Source organism: Salminus brasiliensis, chromosome 14, assembly GCF_030463535.1.
Source record: "Salminus brasiliensis chromosome 14, fSalBra1.hap2, whole genome shotgun sequence".
Classification (NCBI taxonomy): domain Eukaryota; kingdom Metazoa; phylum Chordata; class Actinopteri; order Characiformes; family Bryconidae; genus Salminus; species Salminus brasiliensis.
This window is the reverse complement of record NC_132891.1, coordinates 32402464-32417790: the sequence shown is the minus strand read 5'-3', so window position 1 is coordinate 32417790 and position 15327 is coordinate 32402464. Positions and strand designations below refer to the sequence as shown.

Below are 15327 nucleotides of genomic sequence, written 5' to 3'. Positions count from 1 at the left end.
TTTTTTTCTTGGACACAGAAATTGTACATTATTTCACAGCTCTAGAGTGGTGCAACTGTCTAACTGTCTGTTTGTCAAGAGACTCAGGAGATCATAAGTCCAAATCCAATCAACACCACAGCCCTCCATGACTGGGAGTCTGAGAATAGGAAGGCCTCCCCCTATTGTGACAGAGGATGTTCTGACCTGCAGACGGGAACAGTAAACTAATTGAGGAGCCACAGACTAAATATAACATCTTTAATCAGCTGCAGCTCGTTTACTAATGTTTTTGAGGCTCAACTCAATATGTATTGTTGACCAAACTGAGATGCAGAAGTAAAAAATGTGAGTTTGGAGAGTTAAGTTGAGCTAACTCAAAAAACACCCTGCAGTAGCTGACTGCAGGGTGTTTTTTGAGTTACTGCATTATTGCATTATTTATTTATAACAGTTTATTATATTGTATTTCAGGCACCAAACATTTGTTGTGAAGGTAAAAATAATTAAGTTTTTTTTTAAGTTTTGCTTTAGCCTAAAAACAGGTTAAAATGCACCTACCGTGACTTTCTCTTTAGTGTACGCGCTGCAAAGGGTGTAATTGGACCACAGTCGGTTGCTGTCTGGGTGTCGGAACCACTGACCGTCTGGGTTGCACACTTTGGTCACTTTCTCTGGGAAAGCAGTACAGATTAGAGAAGACTTCACAGCAGTAACCAAATGCATGGCAAGGCTGAAAACCCTTATTGCAGTACCTAGAGCTTTCTTCACACTGCAGGGCAAATCAAATTTTGTCTCTTCAGTCTGATTTCTAGACTGTTCAGATTTTAAGTGTACAAGTGGCTGAATGTGATTTGCTGGTTACCATAGTAACAACGCACATCATGGGAGTATGCTGACTAGGGAGATCGAAACCTAGCTAACTGGTCATGTTTAAGCACTATTACCTTAACACTGAGTCCCGGAATAGACCCCACAACCATGTGATCAATACCCTCGTGCTCTAATCAATGCACCGCTCCCTACAGCCCCACCATTTATGAGCTGAGATGCTGATGCAGTGTTACTTAATGACTTTTACCACATGTTCATCCAGCAGCCCACATGCTCACCAGGGTGGCCGAGTGGTTAAGGCGTTGGACTTAAGATCCAATGGATGTATGTCCGCGTGGGTTCGAACCCCACTCCTGGTAAAATTGTCTGTTTGGAATTTTGTAGTAGCACCACTACTCTCTATGTTCAGTTCCCTGCATGGTAAAATAGATATTGCCATCATAGACTAGCTCAGATATACATGTGAGTGGTCAGTTGTGAACTGTGAACCCTGAAGCAACAAGGCTTTTCAGATTGAGATCTAACTCAACGGGTCCTTACATTACCAATCAGAAATATTCCCTATGGCTCACCAGCGGGATCGAAGTCCTGAAAGTAGTTGGGGCAGGGCTGCAATGCCGTCCCTGGAGACGAATCTGCCCAACACAGCCATCCGTCCCACGTGCGGTTACAGTAGGGTCCTAAAGGGGGCAGCAGAGAAACATAGCTCTAACTTTATGGCTTAAAGTATTTGTAAGGATGTTGTCCACATACCCTTCCAATTCTGAAGCTGGAGGAGGGCTGGAGCCCAGCACAGTTTGTTGACTTCCCTGCTGATAAACATGCATGCATTGGTGATAGCAGTGCATTTTACAGTACAGTACAGGGGGGAGACAGCTCCTGATCTCAGTCACGGAGGGAATTCTCTCCCTTGATTTAACCCAATTATGAAGCTCCTGGACCAGCTAGAGAGAGCAAGGCCAGGTATGCTTTCTGGGACCCCCTGCCACAGATGACCGTGGCAACACCAAGGGATTGAACCAGCAATCACTTGATGATAGGACCCATGTGTAGAGCAGTTGTACTACTCAGCAACCACAATATGTATTATATGTAACTGCCTATATGTAGTATGAATTTTCTAGCGATGGGAAGTTCAGGTCCAGAAAATACCTTAACCTAAAGTGTCAAAATAAAAAAGTTGGCTGACCCAACCGTGGGTAAGGTGAACGCGGTTTCGATCTGACTTTAAGGCCAGCTATTCCCTAGTTTCCGAGTTTCCGCATGGCTAGAAAAATAATTGGTGGCAGTGAGAACCTCATAAGAGCTGACATGACGGACGCACTGTTTATAGTAGCTTCATAGAGAAAGAGACCGGAGCAGTGCGACAATCACAACATGCAAACCTCAAGGAGCAGAAAACAAAAGACGAGAGCATGTGCTTCCTCAAATCAGAGCCCTGTACACAATCCAAGGAAGCCTGACGCACATAGACAGGGAAGAAACTCAAAGAAAGTCAGGCACTGGGCAAGAGTGACACTGACAAACTCCACTTCCTTTCTTTCAGGAGAGAGAATAGTCTTCCCCTTCACTCCTGAGCACTCTCTCGCACAAGCAGCCCCTGCCTGGCTGCTCCTCAGCTTTACAGAGATGTCTGTGATCCTGCCATAATCTTTGATCCAACCTTCTCATTTGAACCCGGCATCAGGACACTCGCTACAGATGTCTTTATCCGCTCCACAAGAAGATGCTGAAGCCCCAGGCTGAGACTACTCAGTTTAACTCCACTGTAGGGCAGCATTCATGAGGCCACATGGCACCTACATAAGCTGTGCAACTGACATAAGCCTACATAAACATACATAAGCATAAGGTTCTTTCATTCCTACCTTGTTTGGTCCAAACCATGATAGCAGGTCAGCATGAAAGGTGCCTCACACCACGGTCCAGACCAAAGGACCTTAATTTGGGCCAATCAAACTTACACCTGTACACCTGTGTAAACATCTGTTCTCTTGTATTATTTGACTATTAGGGCTAGTGGTAAAATTGAGTCTAGGACACACAACTCAACAGAAATAGGTTATACTGGGCATCCGAATGGTCCAGTGGACTAAGGCTGGTTTGCTGATCCTGAGTCCTGAATCATGAGTCATGCTGTTTGCCATCAGCAGCTGTCTCAGACTCTTCAGGGTGGGTAGACGGTACTTCCTCCTTGCATTACTTTATATCTCTGTTAGCAGGTCTCTGCATCAGAGCTGCAGAGCCACGCTTTCCACCAAGCACATTGGCTACCTAGCAATGCTGCATCAGCAGCAGCTCAAAAAGAGGCAGCGGCTGGCTTGTTGGAGGAGACATGCTAGTCTTCACCCTCCTAGTGTTGGGGGCACTGTTATTGATGAGGGGAGTTCACATCAGAGAACGGCGATCGCCAGGCTTTCAGGTGTATTTTAGTTACAGACATAACTGTGTGTTTGTGTATGTGTCTTTGTGTCTGACCTGCATCAGTGTGTGGTGGGTCGTGCAGTATTTTGAGGTAACACTCAAACTGAGCAGCCAGGATCTGCCCTCTGGACACCTTCACAACATCAGGGGAAACTGGGATATCAGTCACTTCCCCTCTCTGTGACATCACAGTCATAGCTGTCACATCCTCACCCCGACACACCTGCAACACACACATACACAGTTTGTTTTTAAAACAATATGAGGATATACAATAAAACATGTGTCCCATTATAGACAAACCCTGGACAAAAGTATTGGGACACATTCTCATTCATAGTTTTCCTGAAATGAATGATATTAATATTAATATTAAATGATATTAATATATAATGATATTATATTGTCCTGATAATCTCTCTCTCTCTCTCTATATATATATATATATATATATATATATATATATATATATATATATATATATATATACACACACACTGATCAGCCATAAAATTAGTACATATAGTGCCTAGTATTGAATATGTCCCTCTCATGCCATCAAAACAGCTCTAACCCATCCAGGCATGGACTTCACAAGGTCTCCTGTGGTATCTGGCACCAAGACATTAGCAGCAGATCAAGTCCTGAAAACTGAGAGGTGGATGGATTGCATCATGACCCTATCATGACCCAGTTCAGCAGTTGTTGTTCCTTAGACCACTTTTTGTAGGTACTGACCACTGCATACTAGGAAAACCCCACAAGACCTGCCTGATATCTGTCAGTGGTGCTAATGTTATGGCTGATCAGTGTATATGCAACTGCCTATCTGTAATATGTAAAATGAATTGTCTAAATCTAACCCTGAACCTGTCCTCAGTAAGCAAAAAGCAATGGCTTTGCTCTTTCAGGTTTAAACATGTAAACTTGGCAAAGTCAGCAGCATGCTGTTAATCCATATTGGAGTACATGCCTCTATGCACACAGGTACTAAACATACGTACATATCTGCCTATATATGTCTGTAATAATCTTTAACATGCATATCTGCCATGTGCAACATAAACACTCACACACGCAGTCCTTACCTCAGCAGCAGTCAGCAGGGACAGGAGCAGCAGTAGGAATGCCTGGTGTTTTCCCATTGTGCACTACAGGAGTCATAGAAAGGGGGCGCCTGAGAACATCAGTACCCTACAGAAAAGAGAAACGCTTAGCCTGTGAGTTTCACCAAAGCATCAAAAACAAATAACAAACAGAACCAACAATACACTGATCAGCCAAAACATTAAAACCAGCTAAAGGGAATTTAATTAATTATCTGTTTACAGTAGCATCTGTCAAAGGGATCAACATATTAAGCAGGAAATAAAAAGTCAGGTATTGAAGATGATGCAGGAGCAGAAAAATCAGTCAAGCTGAGCCGTTTTGACAAGAATCAAAATGTGATGGCTAGATGACCGGATCAGAACATCTCCAAAACATCAGGCAGGTCTTGTAGGGTGTTCCCAATATGCATCCCAATGTGGTCAGTACCTACCAAAAGTGCTGCAAGTAAGGACAACCACTTGAACCGGAGACAGTCTAATGGGTTTGCCCAAAGGTCATTGATGCGACCCATGGAGGCCCCATCTCACTCACAACCTACAGGACTTAAAGGATCTGCTGTTAACTTCTTGGTGCCAGACACAACAGGGCACCTTCAAAGGTCTTGTGGAGTTCAGGCCTCAACGACACCTTCAGAGGTCTTGTGGAGTTCAGGCCTTAACGACACCTTTGGAGCTGTTTTGATGCATAGAAACAGGCTGGTGTTTTAATGCTGTATGGTATAAACTCTTAAGCCCAGAACCCTGTCAAATCTGAATAACACTCTGTATAACTCTTTCAGCCGCTGGTGAGGCATAGGCTGCCTAAGGGGTTAAGGTACTCGGATAGAAATGGGGGCAAACTGGACAGGGCCTGCCCTACAATTTCCACAACTTCACTTACTTTAAATACTGATACCTACTTAAGTCTACTTGAGATTATTTCAAAGCTCAGTACAGTTGGAAAAACGTGCCTGATCATTTAGGCCTGAAGTTTGCAGAATGCTGTTAGGAAACTGTTGGGTTTCCTAAAACATAAAATTTAGGCCCAGAAAGCAAAAATCTGCCCCAGCATTTAGTTCCAACAGCCTGGGCAGCTCGGCTGCAGCTTAGTAAAAAAATATAGTATAATATTACTGATGTATTGTTGCAAAGCTGAAGAATACAACTAGCCGACATCCGAGAGAGTACCTATTTCATATCAGGCTGAGCATTAAGGTACTCAGATTGGGGGGAAACGGGGGCAAACAGGCTCCAACTGCCTGGGCAGCTCTGCTGCAGCTAAGTTAATAGAGACTGTAAAAGCTAATAGAGATGGGAAATTCAGGTCCAGAAGGTAAAAATCCTTTTGTGATGAAATTACAGTGAACAAAACAAAATAGAGCTTTATTTGAGCTGATAAGAGTGAAGATGTTCCACCCCTCTGCCACCAGTTTGGTCCCGGCGACGGCCTGGGGGTAGGCTTCCACCCCCTGCCACTAAAGTCTGGCAGGATCTACGAGAGTTCCGATGTTGCAAGACCTGGGCTGACGAGCAGGCCTATGCCAAAACTTTATCTATCAACAAATAAAATTATAAGAAAATACAATATAAAGTTTAAAACTGTCATTAAAAAAGTCACTTCTGAACAAAATAAATGAGTTTAGAAAGTTGTGGGACTATATTATTTGTATAATGCAAAGATTGGATTGGATCAGTATCAGCCCACAGTCAGCATTAGGGAATGTTGCTTGGATCAGGGTCTAAAAAACACCTGATGGGGACATCCTTGGTTGCTATACATCAATTATAGCATATATAAATAGTATCTCAATTCTGTCCGTTTTTAGTTTTCTCCATGGTTTGAACCCTGTAGCTGCTTCTGTACACTGTGTCAATAATTCCACATGAATGGACCAATAGAAATGCGCTAAATGACTTGGAATAAAATCAGATTTTACATTGACTTGCATTCAGAGTTCGGAAAATGTTTGCCTTCTCCTGTAAAGCCACCAATTAGGAGATACATGTTTTTCACTGGGCACTGACAATATTAAGCCTCTCTTTTTGCTTTACGTGAATCTTCACAAGCACTGATCTTCACTGAATAAAAGTCATTAAACTTTAGCTTGACCCAGTGACCCACAAACACGGCACGTTTGTTTTTTGGAGTTAAAGAGGATATTGCAAAATGTCCATGAACTGCAGGTCAAGGCACTATGGAAGCGTTCAGCAAGGAGGCAACGACCAACCAAATCCAAATCCTAAAGCTGCACTCTCCACCACTGTCAACCCTGTGTCCTTTCTTTCCAATTAGTTCTGAAGCAGAGAGACGACAGGCCTGCAGGCCTAAGGGCAGGCAGTCAATACAACCCTTCTTCATCACCATGTATTCAGGGTCGCCCTCACTGCTGAGAGCACTTTGTCTTCCCTGAGAATAAGGGTCTAAAATATCCCATTGACTTTCAGTCATCTTACCAAACGACAGTAAGCTCTCACATGTGGCTTTGCCTTAAAATAACACTGCGGAAATTGTTCCTTAAAAGCTTCTTGCAATTTTACTTATTATACTCTGAGTGTCAGTCAAACATAATGGAGAAATGCACGTCAAACCGGCTGCCTCTGCATTTCCTCTGTTCTAGCGAGCCTGCTTTGTCTGCATGGCTGTGTATGTTCTTCTCAGTGTAGGAAGGACATACTGAAGCTTGTCTATGAGAGTGTAAATGTTTCATTGTCGGGGGTCAAGGGTTATTTGCGAGAATCCCTCATAACTGGAGACAAGTCTGTGGATCCACAGTCTGATGTTGGATCGTTAATTGACTTCCAAGCAGAACATAACACAGCACCATAGAGTAGAACCTGTGGCATCACTGGGCCAAACCATCCATGACGCTTGAGCATAATGGTAAAATATACCAGTTAAACCCTGGAAATCTGCTCAACATTGTCGCTGGAGATCATTCAGAATCTTTGACTTTGTTCCTGCTAAATCAAGATAACGTAAGTTAATAGGCCCTATCCTACACCCTGCACGAAGCTTGTCATGATGCTCATCGCAATCTTACACCCCGCCAACAGTCTATTTGGGTGGTCTCAAAATGAGGCGTGTTTAGGTAAATTTTGAGCGTGTTGCTGTGTATCTTGGCAATGGAAAATACAGGAGCTCCACTGACTGAAAATAACATAGGCAGACGTCAACAATCAGTCAGACGTTCGTTGCTATCTTGGAAGTGAATTGTCAACAAAGGCACGTGCAGCCCAACGCTCATACCCCCCCCCCCCCCCCCCGCTTTACACCACTAAAATAGCAATCCGCCAAAGTCAGACCGCACCTGGCTCTGGCGAAAGACACTCTGATAGGTTTATTGTACGTTATGCCCAAAAAACACAGCCGTGATTAATTAAGAGACTCAGTACATGACTTTTGCGCATTTCGAGCCGTCGTTGCGATAGTGCAGACACACTGACACGTCCATACATTCAACAGTTCGCAAAAGGGTAGCTAAAATAGAGCCCCATGTTTTTAAACTAATAAGGTTCATCCCATAAAGCAATGCAAAACGTAAAGGGGGGAGTAACTCACATCTGAAAAAAAGAACAAAAAAAAAGCAGCAACAGCAATGCTAATTTAGTGGCGACACCATCAGGAGAACTTGCAGTGACGTTTGTTTGATGTTTGATGGCATGTCAACGCTTCATCCATCACTTCCTGTTCGTACAAAATGGGTTAGTATGTTAATATTTAGTGTACTAGGCTGCCAAACCTGCACTATTAAGATTACTATATATTATATAGTCAATACATGGTAATATTAGCGTGGAGTTCGCGATTGAGACTCAGCCTTAGTTGATTGTTTTGTGCACATGGCAGACAAAGCATTTCATTGGTCATTGCTAAAAAGACAGTAGTTTCCAATAATCATTCAAATGACCATGAAATGTCACAGCGCCACCTGCAGTACTGGAGCACTTGCACACAACCGCCAGAATGAAACCCTAAAGAGTATGTGAGCTTGTAAACTTCCTCTTTACTATTGCTGTACACTCATCATCAGCATTCTTTTGTGCCTGGCGTTTCAGTCAAACCGGTTAATTCTGGTTCTGAAAACGCACATGGGGCTCACAGCATCATTAACAGATTCCCAGGAGTGCACTTTCCTCTCCTTTTCCTTTTTTTAACCCCTACCACTGCTCAGTGCCAGAGTGAGCAACGTGCGTCCTGTCTGCTAGAGTGTACTAAGCAAAGCACGCTGGGGTGAGAGTTGTGTTGACATTAAGAAAAGGAAACATAGCCGGATCACATGACCTCGGCCGTTCCCACGAGGCCCTGCGTGGGCCATACGGTAGTGCAGGTCAAAGGTTAAGAACGTGGGATTGGAACCAGAGACCCTTTTTCAACATGGGAAACGTCCCGACTGATAGCAGCAGGAGCTTCAATACTATGGATAATTCAGATAGCAGTTCAGTCCACTGTAAACACAGCGAGGTCTTCACTGCAACAGTCTCAGCAGAAAGCGCTTCCACTGCATGCTGAGTGTAAACAAGGCTCAGGCCTCGAACTTGGGTTTCTCTTCAGAATTGGCTTGTGGTTGATGAATAGACTGGTGAGCATACAAATGGATTCTGCAGCCCACCAAAGATTATGCTCAAATGAAAACAATGGGATATTTCCAAAAGGTCTAGGGTTCATTCGAGGAACACCAGGGAAGCCAAGCAAATAAAAATAGTGCAATTAGTCTCCAACAGCCAACTAAGGAACATTTGCCTCAGGGGGGAAAGCAAATTACTGATGTCTCTAAAAATAAAAAAGGGGAAAAAATAAGTAAAACCAAAAAAGGAAATGCAATAGCAGACTGGCAGCCAGTAGGGCTGTATGATCGGGACACAACATTTGTATTAGCAATATTGTATATTGCAACTGCACAATATTACAATTCACTGGTTAACCAATAATGTGACATTATTTATTTGGAATGACTTTTAAGTTACTTCTGTTGGATTACACGAATACCTCGACCCCTGACACCAAAGCGAACGCCTGTTGAAGCTTAGCCGTTTTACTAAAGTCTCAAACTTTGGTTAGCAGGCTCAGGTAGCCTGAGGCATGCCACCAACTGTAATTAGGAACCATCTGATGAAATGAAAGTACCAGAAGCCCATTAGACAGGGGATGGCTGTATGTATGTTTATAGGCAGGGGATGTATGTTTTCAGCTTGCATGTAGAATGTAAAAATGGGTAGTTCAGGGAAACTGAGGAGGTCAAGCTAAGATCTAGAAGGCCAGAAAGAAGAACTCTTAGGGATAACTGCAGGTAAGTATGCTGGTAAGAAAGGCAACTATGACTCATATGACTGCCGAGAAACTGCAGGACGTTTTAGCTGAGTCAAGAGTGGTGGTGCACGGTTCCGTAATCTTCATGGAAGTCAAGTGTTTCCTTTAGGACTTGAACGTTGGCAGGCCCACACTAATGCCCAATGCTTGATTTAAGGTTTACTCAGGTTACTACCTCTTCACAAACTGGCTGTACAGGGCTAGGATGGAACCGTTAGCTCAGATAGACTGGCCTTAGCATTTGTTTATTTATTTAATGTACTGTAGTACTGTCAAATTTGTGTGGCGGAGCTTCTGAAGGAGAAAATATTAACAGTCGTTCTCCAGAATCGTACACAGCACCTTTAATGACCTCTAAACGTACATTTGCAAGTACAGTTATGGTATGTAGGTGCATGAGTACTTAGGGTCCTGCTATGGTGTGAACGCAGCCACGTGGGCCTGGGCTCTGGGTGAGTTTGTGCATGTGTTGTTACTGGGACTCAGTTGGGCTTCCCAAATGGGCTCCATCATTACAGACCACCGTTATCTCATGTGAGTCCCATCTAGGCCTCATGTGCAGTGTACAACTCAGTTAGGGCCCATGTTTACCCCCTCCTGGTCCTATCACTGACCCTGGTGTTGCCTGGTGGGCATCCATATGTGAGGGCAACATGGAACCCCTGGACAAATTTTTCTGCTTCCCAGTTGGGCTATCCATACAGGCTCTGCATGGGCATGTTATCTGGGAATGAAATAAATAAATGCATAAATTATTTAACTGATGGTAAATGTGATTTGCCATTGCCAGGGGCTGTTGTTGTAGTCACTAGGCACAGGCCTATGCACACCATTAGCAAGAAAAATTGAAATACAAGAATAGGCCTATGAAGTCATCTTTAATTAATGAATCAATACGATGCATTAGAAATGGTCGGTGATCTTGACTCTACTGTGGATAACATTCTTAGTAAATCTGGTTATTATAATTGTCCTTATAACCCTACAATGGCTGCACTGACCACTAATCTTGTGAAGAATGCATAGCCGTCCTTGGGATGAGTGTTCTGTTTTTTGAATGAGGCGTGTTTATCTCAAGTCTAAAGAAAAAATAACCTATAATATCCGGCTGATAGGTCAGCGCCGATTGTGTGCTGTGATAGCCGTTATTGTTTCCCCTCCCTCCGGTCTGCGTCAGTGGCAGCTCCACTTGCTTTGAGTCGCGGGAGGTGAAGAGGGGCTATTTTTACACAATGGGGGCACCAAGAGCTTCTAAAGGGCAGGAAGGATAGAGGAGAAGAAGAAAAAGAATGAGAAGACGAAGAAGAAGAAGGGGCCCGCTGTTGTTGGCCTGCTCGCCTGGCAACGTTCAGGTTAAAAATAAGCCATTGTTGCACCTATACAAAAGCCAACAAATACTTCAGCATCCGCAGCTGCCCAGCCTGTGCGTGTGCAGTCGTCTGTCCCTGTTCCTATCCAGCAAGTGACTCGGTTTGACTTCTGACTTAATGAAAGTGGAATTTTCTGGAAGCGCTGTGCCGGCCTGTGCGTGATTCGCTCTGAATGATAAACACCCACTCCATTTTCTGCACAAATGATACAATACAATAATACAGAGAGCAAATATCATTCATGAATGGCATTTAGAAGAGTCCCAGTGTCGGGCTGGTGGAGATACATCGTGACTTGCCTGCTCTGTGCGGTTAGAGAAATGTCAGTTGATGAAGGGTATCTATCTGGTCACGTCTATATATATAAAGCCTATATATATATAAACTCTATATATACATATAAAGTTCTGCAAATACACAGAACTGTGGTTGGCTAGACTGGTAGCTGAAGGAAAAGCTACAGTAACTCCTACAGTAACCACTCTGTTCAATTGTGGTGAGCAGCTATGCATCTCAGAATGCACAACACCACATGCAACCTTGAGGAGGATGAGCTAGAACAGCAGAAGAGTATGCAGATCAAGCTACCATTTTTTAGCCTTAAAGACCCTGTATATTTGTGTATAATACTAAAGGTGGGTATTAAATAAAGCCTTTAGTAAAGTTTAAATAGAGAAAACTAAATGCAGTCCACAATGAAGCGGTGGAGCCGTGTTAGCCTTGTGATTGGTCAGGGGTATGCTGATGTAAACCTCATCCACTTTTAAGACCACCCATTCCACATGGAGAGCAGAGCACCATTGCTGAAATACAGAAGACATGTATAAGCCTTTGGGAAGATCTTCATATGACATGCTTTGTACGTTTACACTGGGGGGCCCTGAGGAGCCAGATTCACTTCATGGCTGTTGGTTTATAAATCGGGTCCATTTGATTGTATATCTAATATATCGTTGCTCTAAATTGGCAGCTTCTTAACGTTTAATGGAAGTCAATGAATTCCAAGTCATTTTGGAGCATTTCTATTGGTTCATTCATTATGAAATTTTGACATAATGTAAACTGTAAGATCTACATTATGTCACAAACTAAAAAATGTGCGATATACCATGTATGTTTTTGTATGTCCTGCTTCGAAAGAACATTGTTAAACATGCTGAAGCATTTTTTTTTGAGCGGTACAGATCTCAGATCTGAGCTACACTGGAAATAACTGACTCACTCAACTCGGTGAGAGCACTGAGTGCGTGCTGATGGGGTTCATGGATTTCACGATGATGTTTGCTGGGAGAGTAATTACGAGCTTGCTTATTTTCCCAATATTATCTCCAGAAATAGCCCAGTGTGCTTGGAGATAGGCCAGCTTACCCCTCTGTGTATATGGAGAAAGCATGGTCAACACACGCTCACCAAAAGAACTGTCCGACTACTCACGAACACTTTAGCGGTCAGCATCGCACGGCATGAAAACACAACAGTGTCCAGACGAAAGTTTAGAAACTGGTGTTTATAGCAGAGGTTCTCAAACAACTTCAGAGACTCTGTCAGAGATCCTAGAGCGCCCTGCTTTTTGCCCCAACTCAACATAGGCAATCACATAGGGATAGAACAACAGTGTGGACCAGCTGGTGGTCCTATAGGACTGGTTTACTGAATGAATATGCAGTCTGTAAACAAAGAGCTCAAGCAGATACCAGAAAAGGCCCAAAAATCATCATCAAAGCAACGGACGTGGCCTTCATAGTCGTCTTTCACAACCATATGCTCTAATTTAATCCACATATTTTATGATACTGTAACCATATATAACCATGTGTCTCTACAACTGACACTTTTACATGACAAGACAAGTCAAGATAAGGTAAGGAGATTTTATTCCCAGTCAATTTGAAGCATTTTGATCATTATTCTCCAAAACATTTGAGCTCTCAGACCTTAATTAGCATGTCAATGTTATGGAACAGTCATCATTAGGTGATGCCAGCAACTCCTCAAACCTTCTCCCAACAATTAGCAGCCGTGGGCTCCTCAAAGCCGCTGCGTAGCCCTCTGAACTTAACTGATGCCCACTAAGCCGGAGAAGACCAGAAGGATTCTCCAGGAGAACTGCTTGTAGGATTGTAGGTAGGTAACTCACACCCATATTTGATTGCAAAAGCCCTCCAAGAAGGAGATACCATCAGAAAGTAAAGTTTTCCTGTGTCCTCATCACAAAAGTACTGTAAGTTCAGTGCAGTGAAAAATCTAAACAAGCTGGATGCATTTTGGAAACTATCCACTATGAGCAAGGGTGCAAAAGTATACCTGGCCAACTGTTAAGAACTGGCTGCCTAGCATGAACGTGTATTTGAGGACTGCCAAATCGCATGTGCTTCATTTAGGCAGGTCTACAGAATGCGTTTTCAGCTAGGAAGTGCCTAACTGATGGCTAACTCTTGAAAATGAACCTAAATTCCCACTGAACATCTGTATATGGAGGGGAATTCTGTTGGGATTGTGGGAAATGAGGATGAACAGAATCATTTAGCTGATTCTGTAAAAACTGTGAATAATTTCTACCCCTACTCTACCTCTATTTCTGTGGACGATGATAAACGAGACGGTAGAGATGAAGACGACTACGGCACATCTTAAACAGTCTGAGTTCTCCGAAAAAGTTCAGTCCAGATTTCTTGCTTAATGTTTTAGCCTCAGAGAACGGTCTCTCGAGACTCTGTGTTCCCAGAGACGACATAAATAAAGGAAGGAATACTTTGTAGTACACAGAGCTTTTGGAGATCGTCCCGCCAAACGATCAATAATTCATTCTGAATCACAAAACGAGGCACAGAAAGCCTAGTTTTATTAACTTTCAGAACTGCTTAAGTTTCAAAGGATAGTATTACCGATAGTACAGTTGATACACACCATACTGTAAGCTGTGTGCTCCGACATCATAACCAACCACACCATTTATCATTGTGAAAAAGACAATCACCACCTCCTCGGTACTCACCACACACACATACACACATGCTCAGAGGGAGGGGAGGATGAGAGGATTACAGAGAGACAAAAGATAAAAGACAAAGGAATCTAATTGTTAGCAAATGTTCAATAAATGTTCATTCATTCCAGCACAGTCTACTACTCTGATATTAAAGAGGTATTTCACATTAGTAACAGTCTACAATGCAAATGTTTGGGCACCCCTGGTCAAAATCTCTGCGACTGCGAACAGTTAAGTGATTAGAAGATGAACTGAGTCTCCAACATCTCCAAAAGGCATGAAGCTGAAGACTCGTTCATTGTTTTTGTTTGTTTTGTACAATTTTACATTGCAAAAAAGGAGAGGAGCACCATGCAAATAATGGGAAACTCCAAGAGATTTAGGCCCTGCCAACACGTATCTGGAGATTTTCCTCCCTCCATCTCTCCAAAAATCATTTGTTTGTCGAAATTTTGGTACTGGCATTTATTTAATTAACCCACCCATTCACAGCTCCGCTTAGCACTAGCAATGCTCTTGACACTAGAAGGGGAAAGCCTAAACACTCTCTTCCGAAACATGCACTGGATGACGGCTGTGACGGCCAACATTGCTTCAAAGAGTGATGAGGGAAGAGAGCACCATCTACCTACCTGGAGAGATCATGGCCTATTGTGCTCTCTCTGACTCCAGCTGCTGATGGCAAAGTGAGAATGGCTCAGGATTCAAACTGGGAATCCCCATAGTGGAAGTGTACTGGAGTGCTGAGCCGCTCAGAGCCCCTCCCTCTATTTTCTTTTTTTACATATATCCATCCACACAAAGACGAAAACGCTTGCATGAGCATGCTAGCCCTGTATGGAGTGATAGTGATTCCCAATGTACTACTGCTACTCCCTATGCAGTGTACTATGCAAGTCATGAAATTACAGATTCCGAATCTATACAGAGCATTAATATACATCTGTAATAGAACAGTACTTGCATTAGTGATACGTGGAAATCTGAAATCTAGTGCTATCTGTGTGTAGATGCCGTAGTTCTATGACTTATGGAGTTCACTATATAGGGAGTAAGGAGGTATTTGAGATTCACATAGAAATAGGCGTGCGTTGTGACGTCAGCATTTTCATGAAGCTTCGTTTAACCAGCCCACACAGCACTGAAAACGTAAAGTTCATCTCCACTAGAGCTGGACAATATGACAATATTTTATCGTATCATGATATATTTTGTAATCGTGGTACACAATATGCTTTTATGAGTGTATCGTGAACATCGTTAGTGCATAAACTGCACATCAGTCTTATAAAATTCAATAGACTGAAGCCTATTTTGAGTCAAAATCACCGTACT

At 43.0% G+C, this 15327-nt stretch overlaps 1 protein-coding gene and 1 non-coding gene across 6 annotated transcripts in view; one reads left to right on the top strand and one right to left on the bottom strand.

Annotated features, from left to right (window-relative positions):
- Positions 1 to 15327, bottom strand: part of calcrl2 (calcitonin receptor-like 2) — a 30709-nt gene that overhangs the window by 12981 nt on the left and 2401 nt on the right. For all 5 annotated transcript variants that reach the window (XM_072696680.1, XM_072696679.1, XM_072696683.1 and 2 more), the window contains 4 exons: positions 4326 to 4431; positions 3292 to 3460; positions 1386 to 1493; positions 541 to 653 (listed from right to left, as the gene is read on the bottom strand). In XM_072696680.1, the coding sequence (XP_072552781.1) occupies positions 541 to 653; positions 1386 to 1493; positions 3292 to 3460; positions 4326 to 4382 (447 nt within the window). In that variant the 5' untranslated portion in view covers positions 4383 to 4431. The remainder of the gene's footprint in view (positions 1 to 540; positions 654 to 1385; positions 1494 to 3291; positions 3461 to 4325; positions 4432 to 15327) is intronic.
- trnal-uaa (transfer RNA leucine (anticodon UAA)) lies at positions 1090 to 1172 on the top strand. Its single transcript has one exon. It is a non-coding gene; the product is annotated as a tRNA-Leu (tRNA).